The 24,552-nt window shown below is 39.8% G+C and overlaps 1 protein-coding gene across 2 annotated transcripts in view; it reads right to left on the bottom strand.

The window, feature by feature from the left end:
• The window catches only part of CHD2 (chromodomain helicase DNA binding protein 2), a 137,593-nt gene that overhangs the window by 46,398 nt on the left and 66,643 nt on the right, over positions 1–24,552 (bottom strand). For both annotated transcript variants that reach the window (XM_049852652.1, XM_049852651.1), the window contains 9 exons: positions 24,156–24,318; positions 23,515–23,667; positions 21,391–21,462; positions 15,376–15,525; positions 14,546–14,694; positions 13,428–13,524; positions 12,439–12,531; positions 7,913–8,083; positions 6,754–6,929 (listed from right to left, as the gene is read on the bottom strand). In XM_049852652.1, coding sequence (XP_049708609.1) covers positions 6,754–6,929; positions 7,913–8,083; positions 12,439–12,531; positions 13,428–13,524; positions 14,546–14,694; positions 15,376–15,525; positions 21,391–21,462; positions 23,515–23,667; positions 24,156–24,318 — 1,224 coding nt within the window. The remainder of the gene's footprint in view (positions 1–6,753; positions 6,930–7,912; positions 8,084–12,438; positions 12,532–13,427; positions 13,525–14,545; positions 14,695–15,375; positions 15,526–21,390; positions 21,463–23,514; positions 23,668–24,155; positions 24,319–24,552) is intronic.

The following is a 24,552-nucleotide window of genomic DNA, read 5'->3' as shown; positions in this document are numbered from 1 at the left end:
CCTGAGGCAATGTTTCTAGTCGGAACTAGGAAGAGGCTGGCCCATAAATGAAAAGGGAAAACTGGGGAATAAGGCATCTATGTAAAACTCTGAAAAGCTCTGGCATATTCCAAGGAATCTAGAAGGCCAAACATATGCAGGCTTGTGTGCACGTTCAGAGAAGACCTGAGAAGCTCCTAATCTCTCACCTCTGGCTGATCTTGAGGCTCTGCAGAAGCAGGAACTGACGGTTAAGGCAGAGTGGTAAACTGCCTGCCAAAGCATTTGAAAACACACCCCGACATTCACACACAGCCCCTCAGCAAAGGCTGGCAGACTTACTGGTTCGAAGCATTTAAGGGAATCTCTATCCAATCATTAGCTAACCACTAAGCTAACTGAGAAAAGACTTCAAATGACATGACAAAAATTACAGACTTTATTTTTTTACAAAATTACTCCAGGAAAGCCACTAAACAAACACATTGCAACAGTAACAATGGCCAGCGAACAAAACAAACTCAGGCTGGGCAGTGGGCAAGGGGGGCGGGGGGGCGTCTGATTTCTACAACTGTCACATATATTCTTTAAAATGTCTAGTGTTCAACAAAAAAATTCCAAGACACACAAAGAAACAAGTAAGTATGGCCCATACCAAAAAACCAAAACCAAGCCCACTGTCCCTGAGTCAATTCCGACTCACAACAACCCTACAGATCATAATAGAACCAGCCTGTGCCACATCTTTCTCCCACAGAGTGGCTGGTGGGTTCAAATCCTCGACCTTTTGGTTGGCAGACGAGTGTTTTCACTACCGTGCCACCAGGGCTCACGTATAGTCCACACAAGGGAAAAAACCAGTCAACAGAAACTGTCCCTGAGAAAGCCCAGGAGTTTGACTAATCAGACAGATCAGCTATTTTATATATATATACACACACACACATACATATATACACATATTTTCAAAGAACTACAGAAATCCATATCTAAAGAATCAACAAAGTATGAGATTAATATATACACATATATATTCAAAGAACTATAGAAATCCATATCTAAAGAATCAAAAGAGTATGAGATTAATATCTCACCAAACAGAGAATATCAATAAATCAGAGAAGAACCAAACAGAAATTGTGGAGTTGAAAATTACACAAACTAAAATGAAAAATTCACTAGAGCGGCTTAATTTGAACTGGCAGAAAAAAGAATCAGCACACTTGAAGACAGGTTAATTGAGATTACCCAGTCTATGAAATGGAAAAAGAAAAGAATGAGTAAAAATAAAGAGAGGCTCAGAGACCTATGGGATACAAACATACACACAATGGGAGTCTCAGAAAAAGAAGAGAGAAAGAATATTGAAAAATAATGGTCAAAATCTTCCCAAATCTGATGAAAAAACATTAATCTGCACATGGAAGAAGTTCACTGAAGAACTCCAAATAGGATAAACTGAAAGAGGGCTGCACCTATTGACATCGCAGGCAAAATGTCAAAATCCAAAGACAAAGAGCAGCAAGAGAAGAAGCAACTCTTCATGTCAATGACATTCTCAGTGATTAACAGCTGATTTCTCATCAGAAACCTGAGAGGCCTGAAGGCAGTGAGATGACATATTCAAGATACTGAAAGAAAAATATCATCAAATCAAAAATTCTATATCCAGCAAAACTATCCTTCAAAAACTAAGGAGACATTAAGAGATTCCCAGATAAGAAAACCAGAGATAATTCACTGCTAGCATATTGTTGTTGTAGTTATTGTATTTTTACACAAATAATGCGTACATTCTAAGTTTGTCAACCGCGCCCCTACCTTTGTGAGCTATTTTCATAAGCATGCTATGCTATTTTTTTACAGCAACACGGAAAAAAAAATTGGCTTAGCACACTTGCAAAAATACCTCACGGTGGAGAGGGCGCAGCTGGCAGACAGACGTAGAATATTCAAGTGATTTATGTAAAAATGCAGTAGTCATCAACAAGTTGATGCCAATTCATAGCAACCTGCCCTAAAAGAAATACTGAGTCCTTCAAGCAGAAATGAAAAGAGGTGATGATAACTCAAATTCACCTGAAGAAACAAAGAGCATCAGTAAAGGTAACTGCATAATATGTTGTTAATTGTTGTTAGGAGCAGTCGAGTTGGTTCTGAGTCATAGCGATCCCATGCGCAACAGAACAAAACACTGCCCAGTCCTGCACCATCCTCACAATTGTTGCTATGCTTGAGCCCACTGTTGCAGCCACTGTGTCAATCCATCTCATTGAGGGTTTTCCTCTTTTTCTGTGACCCTCTACTTTACCAAGCATGATGTCCTTCTCCAGGGACTGATCCCTCCTGATAACGTGTCCAAAGTATGTGAGAAAAAGTCTCGCCATTCTTGCTTCTATGGAGCATTCTGGCTGTACTTCTTCCAAGACAGATTGTTCATTCTTCTGGTAGTCCATAGTATATTCAATATTCTTCACCAACAACACAATTCAAAGGCATCAATCCTTCCTCGGTCTTCCTTATTTGTTGTCCAGCTATCACACGCATATGAGGTGACTGAAAACACAATGGCCTGGGTCAGGCGCATCTTAGTCCTCGAAAATGACATCTTTGCTTTTCAACGCTTTAAAAAGGTCTTTTGCAGCCGATATGCCCAATGCAATGTGTCTTTTGATTTCTTGACTGCTGCTTCCATGGGTGTTGATTGTGGCTCCAAGTAAAATGAAATCCATGACAATCTCCATCTTTTCTCCATTTATCATGATGTTGCTTATTGGCACAGTTGTGAGGATTTTTGTTTTATGTTGAGATGTAATCCACACTGAATGCTGTGGTCTTTGATCTTCATCAGTAAGCACTTCAAGTCTTCACTTTCAGCAAGCAAGGTTGTGTCACCCGCATAACGCACATTTTTGATGAGCCCTCCTCCAATCCTGACACCCCGTTCTTCACATAGTCCAGCTTTTCGGATTATTTGCTTAGCATATGAAGTAAATATAGAGACAATATAAACGTATTTTTGTTTGTAACTCTTTTCTTCTATGATTTGATTTAAAAGATAACTGTGTAAAGCAATAATTATAAATCCGTGTTGATGGGCTTACCATGGCTAAAGATGCAATTTGTCTATCAATAATAGCACAAAGAAGGGTTAGGGAACAGAGCTACACTAGATCAAAGATTTTGTATACTATTGAAATTATCTTGGTATTAATCCAAACTTAAGTGTTTTAGGTTAAAATGTTAATTTTAGTCTCAGGGCCATCCACTAAGAAAACTAAAAATATAGTAAAGGAAACAACACGGGAATTAAAATGGTATACTAGAAAATATTTACTTAACACAAAATACAGTACTAGAGAAATAAAAAAGACATAAGACATAGAAAAAATAGCAGAATGCAGATGTTAATCTTACCTTACGGATTTTTTACATTAAATGTTAATGTAACCATCCAATTAAAGAAACCATGGTCCAACTACTGTATTTTTATATAAATAATGCACACCTTCTGCGTTTGTCTGCAGATCGCACCCTCCTCCCATGAGGTATTTTCCTAAGTGCATTATGCTAATTTTTTTTTTTTTTACAGCAACACGTGGAGGAGGATTGTCATGGCAGCATTTCTGAGGGCGCCTCGTGGCGGGGGGGGGGCGCAGTCAGCAAACAAATGCAGAGGGTGCATGTCATTTGTACAGAGATACGATATATGCTGCCTACAAGGAATATAAGTTAGATTCAAAGGTACAAATAAGTTGAGAGAAAGAATGCAAAAAAATACCATGCATACAGTACCTAAAAGAGAGTTGGCGTGGCTATACTAATATCAGACCGAATAAATTTTAAGACAAAAAATGTTACTAGAGAAAAAGGACATTTTATAATGATAAAAGGTCCAGTCAATCTGGAAGACATAACAATTAGAAAATGTACGTACCTAACAATACAGCCTTAAAATACATACAGCTAAAACTGACAGAATTGAAGGGAGAAACAGACAATTCGACAATCATAGTTGGAAATTTCAACACCCCACTTTCAGTAATGGATAGGACAATTAGACAGAACACTAATAAGGAGATATGGAGCTTGAACAATATTAAAACAACTAGACCTAACAAACATCTAAAGAACACTCCATCCACAACGAGTTGTGGGAGTGGTGAGAGTAACTTTATGTATCACAATTAACTCTGTTGTATATAGATATATACATACATTTATATGTAAGTATGCACGTGTGCGTGTGTGTGTGTATGTTGTCAAAGTCTTAAATAAAAACAAAAAAAGTTTAAGCCCAAGTAGAGGGAGTCCCCGACTTACAATGGATGCCGTTCCAACAACTCCATTATATGCTGGTTCTGACACAAGTCCACACACTTTTTTTTTTTTTCTTTTTAGTTTTCATTATTACTGCCTTTTATTATCAGTATTTTTACAAGTCTGACCTTTATTTGCCTTTGGAGGCTGGAAACATTACATATAAACTTACAGATAGTATTTTAATATAAACATATATAAAAGAATACACATATTATAAAAATTTACTCTGACGATGAAGAATTAGACAATGCTGGCATTTTGTCAGTTGCGGTAATAATTCTACTTGTGGAAAGTTCTGGGTCATCTGGCTTATCCCTGGGAATGGTGATGGTATTTCTAGTCAGAAAACCAGTGACAGTTGTCTGTATGGTCCTTTTCCTTCTTTCTTAATATATTTCATGGTAACATCTCACTGCCTTGTCCAGCTCATCCTTTAATTTTTCAGCAGCTTCAACATCGGCACTTCCTGCTTCTCCAGTTACATGCATATTACGTAAGCCGCATCTGCATTTTAAGTGGCGAAACCAGCCCTTGCTGGCATTAAAGTACTCACATTACTGTTCCTTCAGGTTTTCAAAAAGGCTGCATGCTTTCCTTTGCATCATCAGTAAACTCACAGAAATCCTCTTCTGGGTTTGGTCTTCTACCCAAATCGTCAACAGCTTCTTCATCTTGTAGACTGGCCCTTGCTATTTTTTGTCAATTGTCGATTTTACACCAATCACTCCTTTAACTGCCTCCAAATTCCTATTCTTATCCATAATGACCATCGAAATGGTCAAATACAAGTCTTTTCTCAAGTAGCTATTTCACCAACTTCCGTTCCAGTATCATAGGCCTTCATGATCTTCATCTCTACACCCATGTCTAGACACTTCTTCACCTTCTTTCTTGGATTACAACTTTTGGTGGCACGACTCGTCACATATATTGCTGGGGTTATAAGCAGCACAAGTGTTAGAGAAAACCTGAATAACTCTGCTTCAAATTAACAACTGATGCTTTTATAGTAGGAAACGCTGAATAAGATCACGTTATAGGCCTGGTATGGAGCCCTGGTGGTGCACTGGTTAATAGCTTGGCTGCTAACCAAAGGTTGGCAGTTCAAATCCACCAGCCGCTCCTTGGAAATTCTATGGGGCATTTTCTACTCTGTCCTATAGGGTTGCTATGAGTCGGAATCTACTCAACGGCTATGGGTTTTTTTTAAAATAGGTCTAGTATACAATGAAGTCAGAGTCAGCGTCCTAATAATGAAGCTGGAGCTGTTGATGTGTGAGCAGTTCAACTGTCATATATCCTTAGAGTTGAACACTGCCCAACTTTCTATGCATTATGACTCCCAACACTGACTTCACTCTGGACCAGGCCATAGCCTGCTATACAGGAGTGTTTTGGTAAGTGTGATAGTTAATGTTATGTGTTAACTTGACTAGGCCATGATTCTCAGTATTATGTAATTATCCTCCATTTTGCAATCTGATGTAATTGCCATCCACGTTGTGATCTCCCATCAGTAATCACTTTCATGCGATCTGATGCAATCAGCTAAATCAGTTGTAAGGAGAGTTTCCTCAGGTGTGAGGCCTACATCAAATATATATAAGGATGTTCTGGCAAAGCTCTCTTGCTTGCTCTGGATCCTCCTTCTGGCTCGTCATTATCTGACCTGTGGTTCTTGGAGCTTGAGCCAGCAGCTTGTCATCTCACCTGCTGACTTTGGGATTTGCCAGCTCTGCGGCCCTGTGAGCCAGCACTGCCTGTTGTCTGATTTGCCAACTTCAGCCTTTGCTGGCTTCCACAGCTTTGTGAAACCCTGCCAACTGACGTGACAATTCTGGGTTTGTCAGCCCCTGCAACCATGTGAGTCAAGGGAAGCCTCCAGTCAACATGTGAGTCAAGGGAAGCCTCCACAACTGTGTGAACCATTTCACTGGGATAAATCTTTCTCTCTCTCTCTCTCTCCACACATTTCACTAGTTTTGCTTCTCTATAGAACCCAGCCTAAGACAATCACTGAATCATAAAATTGAACATCTGCAAGTGAACATCTGAGAATGATAACATCAACTATATGTAATACATATTACTAATGATATGATATGAAAAAAAATACTGATGGTCATAAATGCATTTCATTGTAACTCGAAAATGTTTAAGTCGGAATTGCTTCTTTTCCCCTGGTTAGACTTCCTTTGTGAAACTGTTCTGAATAACCAAATAATAAGGGGAACACAAAAAGATGAGTAAAAAGCAAGAGATCTGAACTGAGGAAAACCTTGGAGAAGGAAGAAGAATCCCAGAGATTTGGGGGCAGACTCAACTTCACTTGCATTTTTAGTGGATGTTCGCCTCTGCCTACCCTGCCACAAATGTCAGTGATCCAATCAGCCTAAGCCTTACAGGACGCCCTTCCGAATAAGCTCAAGCAAGAACAGAGCCTCCACCCACCTTCGGATCTCTGCATCAGTAAATCCTTCTACGAGGTCCTTCCGCACGCTTCGTGGGCGCCCTCTGCGCTTTGGTTTCTTGTCATCATCGGAGTCGTCTGTCTCACTTTCAGAGGCAGAGGATCTCTGGGCCTGCCTCTTAGACTCAGTATCAGAGTCACTGTCATTTGTCTGAGCCTGAAGAAGAGTCAGGAAAGATCACACTGTAGCAAATGCCAGGCCCAAGAGGCCTAGGGACTAAGATCGGCCCATCTTTCGTATACAGAGCTTCCTATCCTAACAGACACACTCATTTTCCTTTAACAAACAAAAGGGCAGATGTCATGTAATGAAGGAAAACCTGCTTGGGATATTTTCAAAGACATAATATAGGGATAAGTAAGCTGGAATAAAAATATTTGGATTCTAGATTCCTGTCTGTTTCTTTGGGCAAGTTACTTTACGTCTTGGGCTTTTGCTTTCTCATTGAAAAATGAGAATAACCGTTACCTACAACACGGGTTTTTCACAAGGATTAAATGAATCAATAAATGTAGAATTATGCCTGGAGCACAGTAAGTACTGAGTACACAGTAGCGAGCATCAGCTAATACTGATTTACTATGATCTTGGACAAATCTGAGTCTGTTATCTCCAGAAAACTGGGTTTAAAAAAAAAACAAAAACTTGTTCCATTATTTCAAAGTTGTTGCAAAAATCAAATTAGCGCATGTAATGTTCTCTAAGCTGTGAAGCCTGTGTTTGTTCTTTATTTATAGCTGTTATGTAGTGTTGTTTATTTATAGCTGTTATGTAATCTTTTAGTAAGCATTTATTTCAGTGCTATGAACACTTCAGGAAAAAAAACAGTTGACTCTCTAAAAGTAGATGGCAATGCCAATTAGATACAAATTGCTAAGATTACTGGTTCTCATCTCAAAGGCAAAATACAAACTTGTGTCAAGCTCAGAACCAATCCAGCCATTTCACAAAGAGCCAGTTTGCAAAAACCAAATGTCTCACGGGTGTGCTCATGAGCCCTGTGCAATTTTCTCTTCTCCTCTGCGAGGTATCCCACAGAGTAACTCTGCCCTGCAGCCCTCTCCCTTAAATAATGCACACACGTCTGTAGCCCTGACAGCATAAGAAGTATTTTCATATCTTTAATCTCACTTGATCACCTTTTTAGTAGAACTTCGAATTCGAGGCAGCATATAAATTTCTTCCAGCTCCTTCTGCCGCTCTTCCTCCTCCACTTTCTTCCTTTGTTCTTCTGGAATTATCTCATCCCAGTCCTTGTGAGGACGCTCCTCCAGTTCTTCCTCATCTTCCATTGTTGCAAAGTTGGCAACCTTAAAATGAATGGACAACCCATTTCCTCACTGACATCGCCCCATTTCCTAAAACACCACCAACAAAAACACCAACCCATCTAATGTTACTTATCCAAGTGCAAATATTAAGATGTTTTGAATAATAACAGGACCCCTGTGACAGAACATAAGCAGATAAATTAATTTTCTATAAATCTCTCCCATAGCCCCCCAAATCAACTTGTCAAATCCTCAAGTTTATCAGAAATTTTATGAAAAATAGGGAAACAGACACAAAGATATAATTTGTCTCAAAAGTCCTACTGTACAATAAATCATATCTATTTTTTGATAAAATGATACTATCAGGAAAACTTAGGTTTAGGTTACTAAAATACTGAATACCTAATGCCAATCCATAATGAACATTTCTATGCACCAGAAACTGCTGTTGAATAGAGCTCATTTCAAACAACGCGTAACTCAAAGTACTTGCTGTCGTCTACCTAGCTGCCTTACTCATTTTTACCAAAATACGAAAGTTATGTAATGATTCCATATGCTCGACAGTATACTCTAGTGTTAGGAATAAAAATAATAAAAATGAGAACAGAAAATGAAGAAAACTAAAAAAAGTTGGAAGAATATTCTGTCATATCAAATATTACTTAATACCTTGATACGTATTTGTACTAAAAAAAATGTCTCCCAAAAGAAAACCCTCAAAGTGTACATACTTCAAAGTTCTTAACCCTGGCTGTACAGAAACATAAACCAGCCCTGAACAACCTCTGAGAAGTGGTGGGCAGGCTGAGGCCTGGGCTCCACGTTCTTTTCTCTTCCTTTCCTCCTAGCCTTTAACACTATGAGAAGCAGCAAAAGAGCTTTTAGGGGTCCCATTCCTCTAGTCATTTGGAGCTGACAGTGAAGTCAAGTCACAAGTTGGTAACTTCCAATGAAGTTACAGACATCTTCACAATTCAATTTTTAAAGTTTCAAGAGGAAACAGAGTTACAATTTCTAAGCTTAAAAATTTATCATTTTTTGTTATTAAAATGAATCATCTGACCAATCTCTCAAATTACGCACTACTTATAATTACCTTAAGATTTGACTTTTAAAACAACCAGATGAGAACTGATACCAATGTGCAAATACGCTAGTGGTACATACACCTGGACGTGTAACTTTTCCAAAGGCAGTGTACCGGTTAAAGGCTAGACTCCAGAGACCAGATCATCTGCCTAGGACATAGTCACACCTCCTCCACTTATGTGTGATCTTAGGAAATTTACTTAACCTCTCTGTGCCTCAGTTTCTTCATCTACAGATGAAAATTCTAATATCTACTACATCATAGGACTGTTGTATGGAAATAAAGGAGTTAATATATGTAAAGCACTGAAAACAGTGCTTGGAACAGTTAAGTGTTGGTTATTATTATTAGTTAAGAAAAATCTTAGTCTTAAATTATCTCAACATGTTTGTTGTAATGATGAATCTGGAAAGCATCTTACAACATAGGTGAATCTGGACAGCATTATACTGAGTGAAGTAAGTCAATCACGAAAGGACAAATACTGTATGAGCGTACTACTATAAAAACTTATAAAAAGGTTTACACACAAAAAGAAACAATCTTTGATGGTTATGAGGGAGGGGAGGGGTGGGGATGGAAAAACACTAAATGGGCAATATATTAATGGTAACTTTGGTGAAGGGTAAGACAGTATACAGTACTGGGGAAACCAGCACAACTTGTGCAAGGCAAAGCCATGGAAGCTCCATGGACACATCCCAACTCCCTGAGGGATAGAATTACTGGGCTGAGGGCTGGGGACCATGGTCTTGGAGAACATCTAGCTCAACTGGCATAATACAGTTTATAAAGACAATGTTCTACATTCTTCTTTGGTGAGTAGTGTCTGGGATCTTAAAAGCTTGTGAGCAGTCATCTAAAATATTCCACTGGTCTCACTCCTTGGGGAGCAAGGGAGAGGGAAGATAACCTAAGACACAAGGGAAAGATTAGTCCAAAGGGGCTAATGGACCACAACTATCACAGCCTCCACCAAACTGAGTCCAGCACAACTAGATGGTGCCCGGCTACCACCACTGACTGCTCTGACAGGGATCACAATAGAGGTTCCCAGACAGTGCTGGATAAAAATGTAGAACAAAATTCTAACTCACAAAAATAACAGACTTACTGGCCTGAAAGAGACTGGAGAAACCCCAAGAGTATGGCCTCCAGACACCGTTTTAGCTCAGTAATGAAATCACTCCTGAGGTTCACCATTCAGCAAAAGATTAAACAGGCCCATAAAATAAAACAAGACTAAAGGGACACACAAGCCCAGGTGCAAGGACTAGAAGGCAGGAGGGCACAGGAAAGCTAGTAATAAGGAACCCAAGGTCGGAAACGGAGAGCGTTGACACGCTGTGGGGTTGGTAACCCACGTCACAAAATGAGTACTAATTATTTAATAAGAAGCTAGTTTGTTCTGTCAACCTTCACCTAAAGTATAATTTAAAAATAAATAAATAAATAAAATCAGACTAAGTAAAGGGAAAAAAAAAGGTTGTCTTCCCAATACGTTAAGTTAGGATTAAAAAAAAAAAAAATTATCAGGAAAGATAAAGATGATTTACCTCAAGCACTCCACACCTAGCCTCTAGGACTCCTACTCTTAATTAAATCACTTGACCAGGTGTTAAAACATAATGGCCAAAAGGGCTTTAGAAAGGCAAGAGTAACCAGTAATGTGCTGACCACTTTTGATTAACTGATATCTGAAAGTTTTCTACCTAAATAATCATATAATATCCTGACCGAGACAACATTATGTTTAAAAAGGGAGCAGTAATCACAGAAATGGTAACCAGGTGAAGCACTTTTGTCCTTCTCCACCCCATTCTCTGCATCCTCAGATACATCAACTCTGGGCCTGGAGCTTTCTGACCCACTCAACTCCTTCGTTGTCCTTACGTTTACACAAATGTGGCCAACCTTGGCCCTCATCACGTAGTTCTGCTTCCTTCCAAATACTTCACCCGCTTCTCCCTCATTCCTAATGGGTTCACTGCACTTGACCACCATTGTAACTTTCCAGGTCTGTCCTGCTTCTTTGCCCTGCATGGAACCAAGCCATGGCCAATCCTTTCAACTACGTTCTCGCTGAAATCTTGAAATTCCTTGCCTCTGATCTTCCTGTATCTTCAAACTAATCTCCCAGTTTGGGGTTGCCAACTGATCATATTTCTCTGACATCAAATACTGCTGAAGAAAGCCATATAATGCTGCTGACTGGTTCCACTTCAAAGCCAGTTTATCTAAATTCAGCTGACTCCCTAACAAGTTCCTTCCCGCAACTTCCACTCCCACCCATGGTCGCCCCAAGCCTTTTCCACTTCTCAGCAAACACCTCGATTACTTTGCTGGTAAGTAATTGGGACTCCCACATCTTCTCTCTCCTCTTCTTGTGTACTTTCCTTTTTCTTTCAAAGGCCAACTTCATCTATGCTTTGGCCTGCATTGCTTCCAGTATCCTCTGGGACAATGTGCCATCAAATTTTCCTCCTTTCCTTTTAAAAAACCAAAAACCAAACCCACTGCTGTCAAGTCAATTCTGACTCATAGCGACCCTATAGGACACAGTAGAACTGCCCCATAGGGTTTCCAAGGACTGCCTGGTGGATTTGAACTGCCAACCCTTTGGTTAGCAGCGGCAGCACTTAACCACTCCGCTACCAGGGTTTCCATTCTTTCCTTAGAACCTTCAAAATATCTCCCTACTCTCAAGTTCTTTCCTCAGCCTAGAAACACAGTAACACCTTTCAAAAGCCTTGTCTTGTTTGACCCTTCTATCCCCATAAATTACCATCCCTGTACTCTTCACTAAGCTTTTTAGTCATGTCTATACTCATTGTTGCCACTTCAAGTCACCCGGTTCCCAGCTCCTGATTTCTGCCCTGATCCCATTTAATTTTCTGTCACATCAGACACTGTTAACCACTCCTCCATTTCCCTAAAAAAGAAAATAATAAAGTCATTTCTACCAAGTCACCAAGAGTCGCCTAATTGTCACCTTCTGTTCTCATACCTTGGACCTCTCTTTGGCATCTGATTCTATTAGTGTCTCCTACATACCCGTCCACACTTCCCAGAGCTCCACGTTACTGTGGTTCTCCACTTACTCCACTGACTTCCTCTACACACTGACTCTGGGCAGGATGGACAACTGAGCGGTTTACCTTCATGAGGAGGACTATAGAGTCTTACAACTTACAACTCAAAGATAGTGATAACAAGGTTCTGTATTCATTAAGATAAAGGGAAAAGCAGGAAGTACTCGTAGAGATTAATTATGAGTTTATGAATTACACTGAAATACCTTAAACTGTGACAGAAGCTCATCTGTCGCACTTGTTGATACTTCATTCTCTCTGGTTTCTGCCAAGCGCAAAATTTCATCTATATCCATTTCCTAAAACGTCAACAGCAACACAAATACGGTGAAACGGCAACAGTGATCAGCACTCACTGCAAATGCTGGGTACAAAGAGACCAACCATCCTTTCTGATAAAACCGAAAAAACCAAACCCGCTGCCATCGGGTCAATTCCGACTCACAGTGAGCCTACAGGACAGGGCAGAACCGCCCCGTACGGGTCCCAAGGAGTGCCCGACTCACAGTGAGCCTACAGGACAGGGCAGAACCGCCCCGTACGGGTCCCAAGGAGTGCCCGACTCACAGTGAGCCTACAGGACAGGGCAGAACCGCCCCGTACGGGTCCCAAGGAGTGCCCGGTGGGTTCGGGTCAATTCCGACTCACAGTGAGCCTACAGGACAGGGCAGAACCGCCCCGTACGGGTCCCAAGGAGTGCCCGACTCACAGTGAGCCTACAGGACAGGGCAGAACCGCCCCGTACGGGTCCCAAGGAGTGCCCGGTGGGTTCAAACCGCTGCCCTTCGGTTACCAGCTGCAGCGCTTAAGCACTGTGCCATCAGGGTTTCCTCCTTTCTCATAGTCCACTTAATTTTAGTCTCAGCTCTGTCTCTTTTACTTCTGGAGTTCCAGATCATTATATTACTTATAGAAATCACGATGTAGAACTTCAGAAATGACAGGAGAAGTGGAATAAAAAAAAAAAAAAAACCCAAGACAGAATCTTCAAATATTTTTCATGTTCTTTCCTATGTTATTTAATAAGAGCTTTATTTTTTTTTTTTTTTATGTTCCATAAGGAAAAAAAAAAAAAGAAGAATTACTCTTTCTTTACAGATGCCTCTAACACAGACTCAGAATTCACATCCGGGAAAAACTGAGACTCTCACAGACAATCGTTCTCAAAAACACTGTTTTTCTCATTATTAATTACCTGAGGCTCTGACTCCTCCCCTTCAAGTTCTTTGAAGAGATCTTCGGCTCCAAATTTCAAAATTGCTGTCAGCTCTTCTTTATTAAAAGGATTTGAGCTGTAGAAGGAAAATGTAGCTGTAACCTGAGGACTGTCGAATCATCTCTGAGAGGTTCTACTGCAGAATATCTACCCCTTATAAAGGCATCAAATTACTGATGAAAATATAAATTCTGCCTCAAGAAAAACCATCTCTCAAATAATTTTTTTTTTTTAATCCAGAGGATGAGTCTGTGGAGGTAAACTGAACCTAGCAAAACACAAAGTAAAAATAATTATTTCCCTGTGGGCTCATCTATTACCCAGTTAACCAAGAAAGATTAACCAACATGAAAGAACAGAGTTCTGATCTTCATTCTCTTCGTCCTTTGATTCAGAAAGTTAAGATTCACTAGAATTTTCAATCTCCTCACCTCTGATGCAAAGCAAAAGAGCCAAGTTTTTCTAATCTAGGCTCTTCTTGAATGGAAAATGACCTGAAAATAATTCTACTGAGGAAACAGGCTGCAGGGCTACCACAGTAGAAATACTCAACAATCTGGTCAAAATTTAAATTCAGTAAGAGAAAAATAGTTGTCCTTCTGAAATTTAATTGAAAGTTCACTACTTTCCTTTTATGCATTTTTCTGTTTTCAATAAGAAGTAAATAATAATACCCATACAAGCATTTTTACAAACAGTAAGAAAACAGTTGCCAACTCAATCTGGTGATTGTCACTACTGAAAAGTCAAAAGCATCACTGTGCCCAAGGGAAGTCTAAGGGGGAACACACAGCTGCCACCGCTGCCGCTGTGTCACAGGCCACACGTAGAGTGAAAAGCAGAAAGCAAGGGAAAGGTGCAAAAAAGGAAGAAAGGGGGAGAAAGAGACAGCCAGAGATTCATGCATGCTTAAGTGGGAAAACAGAGAAAGCCAATTAAAGTGAAAATGCCATTTCCTTGTCGTTATGACCTGGCCTTTTCCAGGTAATTAAGAGGCTAATGTCTGTGGTAGAGAATCCTTCTGGAAGAATAAATTACACCAAATACGGACGCAAAATCGGTTTGATTCTGCCCACCTCCATCTTTCCGACACTTACTTGGACCTTCCTGAGTTGTTTTCCAGGACCGTCCGGCCAGTGGTGTCCATGCGCTGAATCACCAGATGGTCCAATACCATCTTCTTTTTGGCTCGTTCTATGATCTCCTCCTCCACAGTCCCCTTCGTAACCAAGCGGTAAATATTTACCTGCAGAAGAAGAACTGTTACGCTGATGCCTCATTTTTTTTTTTTTCTTTTTTCCTCTGCCCAGAAGAAAATAAAAAAGACTTGCTCTCTACAGCTGTAAATGACTGTAAGCTATCTACCCGGGCAAGTACCTTATGTAGACACAATTTATTTTACTATCTACAGCAGGTTATATTCTTAAACTGTCTCTAACGAATTATTATCCTATAGCTTTACTCTAATAAAAAACACTTGCTAAAGAATAATCAGTTTCATTGATGGAGAATTTCACCAAAACTGAACCTTTGGTCAAGTGTGAAACTTACAAGCTAACCAGTGCTAGAGCAAACTTAAGAACCATATATGAAGAAAGCAAACATGACTTTTCTAACATACTTCAGAGCTAACACTGTCAAAAATAGATCATCTTGAGCAATATTAGAATATTTAACAACTTCTCCATATTAAAGTTAAAAAAAAAAGTTTAGTCTATTCATCAAGTATCCATCTTGGGGTAAACTCACAGAAAGTTACTAGTGATGTACTTTTCATTTAAAAACATCAAAGAAGAGAAACTTAACGAAGAGAAATCCACCCTTAGGGAAATAAGGGTAAAATGGGGAAAAAGCATTTTACAAGCACCCTGAAAGGACTGAATTCTCCCCCAGGTTGAGCCACATCCAGAAGCTTCTCCCCACTGACCTGTTTCTTCTGGCCAATTCTGTGAGCTCGGGCTTGTGCCTGCAAGTCATTCTGGGGGTTCCAATCAGAGTCAAAGATGACAACTGTGTCCGCTGAAGCCAAATTGATTCCCAGGCCACCAGCCCTTGTCGAGAGCAGGAAACAGAAGTCCTGTACACAATGCAATACACTACTTTATGCAGTGGCCTTCTCAGAAACAGTTTCACAGTCCAATAAGCCCTTAAACCTGGAAACCCCTGCAGGTATGAAGAAAAGTGAGATATGATGGACACACTTTATGGAGGCTAAAAGAATGTCAGGGACTTGATGGCAGACTCAACTTTGATCAAAGAGGAAAGAATCAGTGCAATAAACTAAGGAATAGAGTAGAATCTAATAAAGCAACGGGAGAGAGGAAATTAGTGTTATCTCTAGCTGAATCTAGTATGCAAGAAGTTAAAAAAAAAAAAAACAGACAAACCTAATTATCAAGGGGATCATTCCAGCAAGCTACCTAGACATTTATTTTCTGCGTGAAGGCAGTCAGTATAAACAAGGATACTGTTCCATGTAAACGTCCAACCATTTGTCAGGCTGGTAAGAAATACAGAAACACTACACTACACTGAACAGGTGACATGTGGGCACTGCTGAGAAGCACAGGCTCCTTAGTCACCGCAGAACACGCAAAAAGAAAACCAGAGCAGGTTTATGCTAAAGAGCCATGGGCGTAAAAGACTCAGGCACTGACTCATTCTAACTGAGACTGGGCAGGCACCATATACCTGCCTGTGTCTAAGTGTGCAGAAAAATATGAGGTGGAGCAAGAGAATAAGCTATGTGAGACAGAAAGAAAAACACGAGAAGCAAAAAAAGGCAAGATTTCTAATTACAGAGAATTTGATAATGTATGTTAAGGGCCTGACACCATTCTGGAACAGAAGTGGCACTCAAAAACTGGCAGTTCAGTGTTACAGCTTGATAAGAGGTATACTTAACATACATATATAAACGGAATGAAAAGGTCTCCACGTCAGTCACATTCCAAAGCATCAAGCCATAGAAATAAAAATGGAGATAGCTATTGCAAGGGCTTCAAACAATTCCAATAAAGAACTGATCAGCAGGTGGACCTAGGCACACACACTGCCATCCTTTTGGAAGAAACACCAACCGACAACACTCTCTCAAGATGACCCTGGAGAAGCCTGCAGGTAAGTAGTAACCGCTTTTGGATACCTAAATCTTAAATAATACCTGGAGACTGAAAGACAATATAAACAATTTTTAATGTCACTCTTTATTAAAGATAATATGAATTGTTATTTTTGTCTATTATCAAAACTGTAAAAATTATGAAACTCAATGTTACTAAGGGTGAAGTGAAATGGAAATCTTTGTTCATAAACTGAATGAAGATAAATTGGGGAAAGTAATTTAGCTAAATGTATCAAAAATCACTAAAAAATGCTCATACCCTCTTAAGTAGACATCCATCAATAATACAATGGTTAAATACATAATAAATACAGGCTGAGAAAATATTAGAAATTAAAATTCTGAAAAATCTTTCATGATGTGGAGAAAATGCTCGGCATATAATTTTGACTGAAAGGAGATAACAAAGCTCTATGCGGCATGATTCCAATTATGTAAACATACACAGAAATAAACAGTTCCACCCACTCTGAATGGAAATATACCCAAATGATGCGACAGCAAGTTGTCTCTGGGGTGGGGATTACATACAACTTCTCTTTGTTGTACTTTCACCATCCTCCATATTCTCTGAATGAGCATATATTTTTTTTCCCAATGATAAAGTATCTTTTAATTAATTAACAAATGACTTGAATTTGCAGAAAATAGTAGAAAACCTGTATTCTATATATAGTCAACATGGTAGAAGAGGGTGATCAATCAGAGCTAGACAAAATGCAACTTTAGGTTTTTCAGGGAACACAAAACCAATTTCAACAAATACCAAAAAATTAAAATAGGTAACATTTACTGACTGCTTACTATGTGCTCTGCCATTCTTCCGTCAGTCTATCCTACTGTGGTGGCTTGCGTGTTGCTCTGATGCTGGAAGCTATGCCACCAGTATTTCAGATACCTGCAGGGTCACCCATGGTCCACAGGTTTCAATGGAGCTTCCAGACTAAGGCAGACTACAAAGAAGGACATGGCAATCTACTTCAAAAAAAAAAAATTGACCTGTGAAAAGCTTTCTGAATAGGGCAATCATATGGTCTACTATGTCGGGAAGAACAAACTGAGGAACAGCATTGCATACACTGTCAAAAAGAATCAAGACCTATCCTGGTGTACAACACTGTCAGTGATAGGATAATATCCATACGCCTGCAAGAAACACCCATTAATACAACTATTATTCAAATTCACACATTAACCACTAATGCCAAAGATAAATTAAAGATTTTTACCAACTTCTGCAGCCTGAAATTTATCAAACATGCAATCAAGATGCATTGATTATTACTGGTGATTGGAATATCAAAGCTGGAAACAAAGAAAAAGGATCAGTAGTTAGAAAATCTGACCTTGATGACAGAAACAATGCCAGAGATCACATGACAGAATTCTGCAAGACCAATGAACTATTCGTTAGAAATACATTTTTTCAACAAATAAACAGTGACTATACACATGGACCTCACCAGATGGAATACACAGGCATCAAATAGACTATATCTGTGGAAAGAGATGATGCAGAAGCTCAATATCATCAGTCAGAATAAGGCCAGGGACCGGTTACAGAACAGACCATCAGTTGCTCATATGCAAGTTCAAGTTGAAGCTGAAGGATATGAGAACAAGTTCACAAGAGCCAAAGTATGACCTTGAGTATATCCCACAAATTTAAAGACCATCTCAAGAATTCAACAAGTACTGAACACTAATGACTGAAGATCAGACCAGTTGTGGAATGACATGAAGGATATCATACATGAAGAAAGCAAAAAGTCATTAAAAAGACAGAAAAGAAAGCACTACACTGGATATCAGAAGAGACTCTTTTTCTTTAAAGTAGCTAAAAGGAATGGAAAAAATGATGAAGTAAAAGAGCTGAACAGAAGATTTCAAAGGGAGGCTCCACAAGACAAAGTATTTATAAGGACATATGCAAAGAGCGAGAGTTAGAAAACCAAAACGGAAGAACACGCTTGGCATTTCTCAAGCTGAAAAAACTAAAGAAAAAATTCAAGCTTTGAGTTGCAATACTGAAGGAATTCTACAGGGAAAATATTAAACAACGCTGGAAGCATCAAAAAAAGATGGAAGGAATACACAGAATCACTATACCAAAAAGAATTGGTCAACATTCATCCATTTCAGGAGGTAGCATATGGTCAAGAACCAATGGTATTAAAAGAAGTCCAAGCTGTACTGAAGGCATTGGCAAAAAACAAGGCTCCAGGAACTAAGGGGATACCAATCAAGATGTTCCGACAAACAGATGCAATGCTGGAAACGCTCACTTATCTATGCCAAGAAATTTGGAAGGCAGCTACCTGGCCAAGCAACTGGAAGAGATCCATATCTATACCCATTCCAAAGAAAGGTGATCCAACAGAAGGAAATTATCAAACAATTCCCATTAATATCACACACAAGTCAAATTTTGCTGAAGTTAATTCAAAAACGGTTGCAGCAGTACGTCAACAGGGAACTGCCAGAAATTCAGCCAGGATTCAGAAGAGGGCTTGGAACCAGGGATATCACTGCTGATGTCAGATGAATATTGGCTGGAAGCAGAGGCTACCAGAAAGATGTTTACCTATGTTTTACTGACTATGCAAAGTCATTTGACTGTATAGATCCTAACAAATTATGGGTAACATTGCAAGAATGGGGATTCCAGAACACTTAATTGTGCTTACGGGGAACCTGCACATAGACCAAGAGGCAGTCATTCAAACAGAACAAGGAGGTACTATGTAGTTTAAAGTCAGGAAAGGTGTCCATCAGGGTTGTATCCTTTCACCATACTTATTCAACCTGTACACTTAGCAAATAAACCAAGAAACTGGACTACCTGAAGAAGAACTAGGCATCAGGATTGAAGGAAGGCTCATTAACAACCTGCAATATGCAGATGACACAACCTGGCTTGCTAAAGTGAAAAGGACTTAAAACACTGATCAAAGACTACAACCGTCAGTACAGATTACACTGATTACATAAATTACATTAAGAAAACAAAAATCCTCACAACTGGATCAATAAGCAATATCATGATAAACTGAAAAAAAGACTGAAGCGGTCAAGGATTTCATTTTACTTGGATCCACAATCAACACCCCTGGAAGCAGCAGTCAAGAAATCAAACAATGAATTGCATTAGGCAAATCTGCTGCAAAAGACCTCTTTAAAGTGTTAAAAAACAAAAATATCACTTTCAGGACTAAGGTACGCTGAGGCTTGGGTCACAGCCGTGGTATTTTCAATCGCCTCATATGCATGCAAAAGCTGGACAATGAATGAAGAAGACCAAAGAAGAAGTGATGCGTTTGAATTATGGCGCTGGAGAAGAATACTGAATGGACTGACGTTAAGAATGAACAAATCTGTCTGGGAAGAAGTACAGCCAGAATGCTCCTTAGAAGCGAAGATGGCGATTTGTTTCACATACTTTAGGCATGTTATCAGGAGGGACCATCACTCCCTGAAGAAGGACATCATGCTTGGTAAAATAGAGGGTGAGCAAAAAAGACGAAAACCCTCAGTGAGATGAACTGACACAGTGGATACAACCATGGGCTTAAACATGGCAAAAACTGTGAGGGTGGCACAGGACCAGGCAGCGCTTCATTCCGTTGTGCATGGGGCTGCTGTGAGTCAGAACTGACTGGACAGCACCTGACAACAGCATGTGCTCAGTGCTTTACGTTGATTATCGCATTCAGTCCTCACAGAAATATTCTGAAGTACGTACTAGAATTATTGTGATTTTATAGTTGAAAAAACATAGAGGAGGAAAAGGAGGGATGGGAATTAGATGATCGTTAACATTTTTAGTAATTTAATTACTCTTATCCTTAACCATTCAGAACCTTGGTTCTCAACAGCCTTGTGCCCAAAGCCCCTAAAGCAGAACTAAAATTTTAGGCTACAGAAGTAGCCAGGATATTACAGTTTAAGTAATACTATCTGTGAGTCTAGAAGCAGAAGGGATACCATTCTTGAGCATTCTTGAGCAACAGACACAGACACTAAAAGTTGTTAGAAGTCTTAAGAAAGCAGGAAGCAAAGTCTGTTTTAAATACACAAAACAGTGGCCCAAGCTCCAGAAATTCTAACATTCTCTTGGAAACACTTCTAGCTCTCTCTACATTGCTACAGCTTTACTGACATTAAACCTCTTCTCCCCCACTTCTCTCAAATCCTATGGCATTTAATAGTTTGATATGCACAAACTATAATGTTACCATAGTTTCTAATTTGTCCTTGTCCTTAGTAGCTCTATAGATGCTTCAAAACCAAAATACTTTACAAGGCCAAATCTAAGCTGGACGCTTACTGGTTGAAAAATGTAGCTGTTAGCTAAAGCAAGAACGTTACGCCACATGGGACCAGGAGTCCAACAAATGAGATGTGGTAGATGTTGTTCTCTACCCTCAGTCACCAAAAAAATACAGATCAGAACCTTCTGTGTTACATACATGTCAAGTTAATGCTACTGGTCAGCCCTCCCCCACCTCCCATCCTTGCCTTGCCGCTCTCCCAAGCCCGAAATTTGGTATCTGGAAGCCATCAGAGAGAATACTCAGTTGATACCAGAACTATCATTTCATTAATAAAGACCAGAGAGATAAAGAAGCACGCACCTGCCTCCTGGGGTGACAAACTAAACTAACAGGCATGTTCTATGGTAGGGATTTCTCATTCCATTCTCAAGGCAGAAAAACTGCCCTGTAAATTGTTCCTTCAACAGAATGCATTAAGCTGGAAAGACTTTCCCCTTGATCCAGAGCTCAAACTGCCCAAAGAACAAAGCCATGCATGGTGTACCTCAGACCCGTCTGCATTGAAGTGATCCAGTGCCTGTTTTCGGATTTCTCCCTTGATGGAACCATCCAGGCGCTGTAAAAATACACCACAAGAAAATCATAAGGCAGAAAGGTCAGCTACACCAGAATAGAACACCAGGCTTGCAACCTTTTATCACTCCCAACATGGAGTAAAAATAACCAGAAAGCACTGGCAAAGGGCTGCCAAAGGGCTGTCCTTAAGCAGCACACCCTACTTGACCCAAGCTCTCCACTTATAGACTCAAGGTCATTAGCTTCTGATTCAAAGGGCTCTTAGGTTTACCCAAGGATCAGATGGCTGCAAGGACCTGTAAGGGGAAAGACGCCAGCCCAACTTTTGCTTAGAGGCTTTGTTTGCTTCTACATCTGTAAATACCTAATAGTTAGCTCCTGAGAAAAATGATATTCTTACCTAATGTGGCTAAGAGCTTCAGGATTATTAAGTGCTATACACACAAAAAAAATTATTTACATAATTTTGTTTAGAAAACATTTTGCCACAATATTTTTAAAAAGTTAAAATTGATTATACATCCCAGCTTTCCCAAAGATTACACTGTGAAATCAGTGCAAATTGTACTGGGGAATTCTATTCAACCAGCCAAGCTATATCTTTAAGAGAGCCTCTGGTATTTAGTAGTGGAATAGAGTTCTTTTCTTAGAGCACATGTCAGTTCTAGGTGCAAAACAATGTCACCATAGCTAAAACATATAATATGTAAGACAAATCCTGAGTAGTTATTGCCCACATACTGTACATACAAAGGATTTCTCACTCTTTGGAATCTTTTGCACATTTCTTCCCTCACATTTCCAAGCAAAATACCTCACTTTATAGAAGGCAGAACTGACTTGAGAGGTGACGTCAGCTGCCCAAGGCCCAGTGACTGGCTGGCAGCAGAGTCTGGAAGGACCTGTTATCTTCCCACCCCAGAGATCTGCCTACCAGACCCATAGCTGTGTAAAAACAAGGTCAATCACATATGGGAATCTGCTTTCCTCTTCTCACTGACTATCAGAGCCTTTAAACCAGAGATATGCCTAAATGGCAGTTTGATAGTCTATATTTGACAACAGAAAACTTATATGTCTTCCTTTAAGCACAGATTAAGTCTATTACCTAAAAGTCCCTGATTAGACAAGATAAATCTGAATGGACTCCAGCTCAGTTATTCCCTAGAGAGTAATGTAGTCTTGTTTCAGTTGGTATCAAATGATTAGCTAGAACTAAAAGTTCACGGGGGCCAATACACTGAGAAATAATTGTCTTTTTACAGTGTTGTATTTTTTTAATAATAACCACAATGTTAAACTATATTCTAAGACAGCTGCTGAAAGACCACGTAAGGTATTGTGGATATAACAATGCCTCTTAGGATATTTTGAAAGACGCTGTTACTGAGTCTTAAAGCTTGGCCTTCCTAGAAGACAGTAACTGCCTCCAAATTTCTTCAATATCAGCAAATTATGAGTTGATCATAGCGTCACAAAAATATTACTGCAAGACTCAAGGTAAAGTGCATACATATTCGTAAATGGATCAGAGATAAATTTCCCAAAATCTAACAGAAAAATATCATTATGCTGAAGACATTCTCTTTCCCTATAGAGATAACCAAATGAACAGGAAATCCTGGGAGAAGGGAAGCCATGACCACTTGCTTCAGAGATCAGCAGGTGCCCCTGTTCTGCTTCTTCCCAGGCTCACAGGCAGGGCCAGCTTCCGCTGGGATGCGTGTACAACACCGTCACCTCTTGTTTTCTTTCTTCCTAGGATTCGGGCTTCTAAAACCAGGTTCACACTTCTGTCTTCTATTTTTACCACAGACTTGGAGATTAAGACATTATCTACTCTAACATTCTTTTCTCTTGCCCAATTTTCCTTTCTCTAATTAAAAAGAAAAGAAAAAAAAAAAAGAATGATCCCCACATGACCATTTTCATTATATAGGGTAGCCTAAAGGCAAAGGAGTAAAAACTAAGATCCTCTCAGGAAACCTAATCTCAATTTAAGATTGTTTTCTACTTTAGGACAGTGCTGCAAGCAAGGCACACAACCCAAGTTGAGAGAGAGAGAGAGTGCACAATTACTGATCATTCTTACCTGGAAAGGATAGTGCTTAATAGTCAGGTATTCTGCCAAGATATCCAACATTCTCACCATCTGGGAGAAGATAAGGACCCTGTTCCCCCTTTCTCGAAGTCTTGTCAACAGCTTATCTAATAGAATCAGCTTCCCACTGCTCCTGATCAGGGACTAAAAACACAAAAGACACTCTCATCATCATGTTCAAACCCACACTTCAGCCTGCCCTTCATCTCAAAGAACTCACATTTTTAAAATCCTCTTTAAGCTTTCAGAAGCCCTCGGCAATCTGACTGACCAACAATTCCTGAAATGCTCTGTGACACTGTGGAAACGCTGGTGGCGTAGTGGTTAAGTGCTACAGCTGCTAACCAAGAGGTCAGCAGTTCAAATCCACCAGGCGCTCCTCGGAAACTCTATGGGGTAGTTCTCCTCTGTCCTATAGGGTCGCTATGAGTCGGAATCAACTCGACGGCGGTGGCGGGGTGACACTGGAGTTTCTACACTTTTCCCTAGTTATTTAACTTCTCTCACCTGTTCTTACAGCTTCTTTTTGGTGCTTCTTGAAGAACCAGTAAGGAGGAAAAGGACCGTTATTATCAAAAGTGCCTTACAGAGAATAAACGGTTTTTGAGAGAGTAATTAGAACCAGAACACACCAGAAGAATCTCCTGGCCGTTTTCCCTCTCGTTCTCTTCAGGGGGTTTAATCAGATAACAGTGGTTGCAGCATTTTTTCAGCTCCATCACAATATTAAGGAAACCTGACGTGCTGCCTCTTGTTCCTTTGGCAAGAGCCTTGTAATTCCTGGTCAGAATCCACCTGCAAGTGAAGATGATACTGATGTCATTACATTCCAAGAAGCAGAGGGTGCCACGAGATTGTAAGAAACAGCAGTGTTACTGAAAAACACACCAAAAAAAAAAAAAAAAAAAAGCCTACAGAAAGTTTAAACAGAGGAAGAGATTTTATTTTGCATCTCCTCCCACCAAACCAGGCCTCGTGTCTCCAGTCACATTCAGCACGTTGATCATTCCACTTAATATTCCAATGTCA

Source organism: Elephas maximus, chromosome 13 (assembly GCF_024166365.1).
Source record: "Elephas maximus indicus isolate mEleMax1 chromosome 13, mEleMax1 primary haplotype, whole genome shotgun sequence".
NCBI classification, from domain to species: Eukaryota; Metazoa; Chordata; class Mammalia; order Proboscidea; family Elephantidae; genus Elephas; species Elephas maximus.
This window is presented reverse-complemented; position numbering and strand designations above follow the sequence as displayed.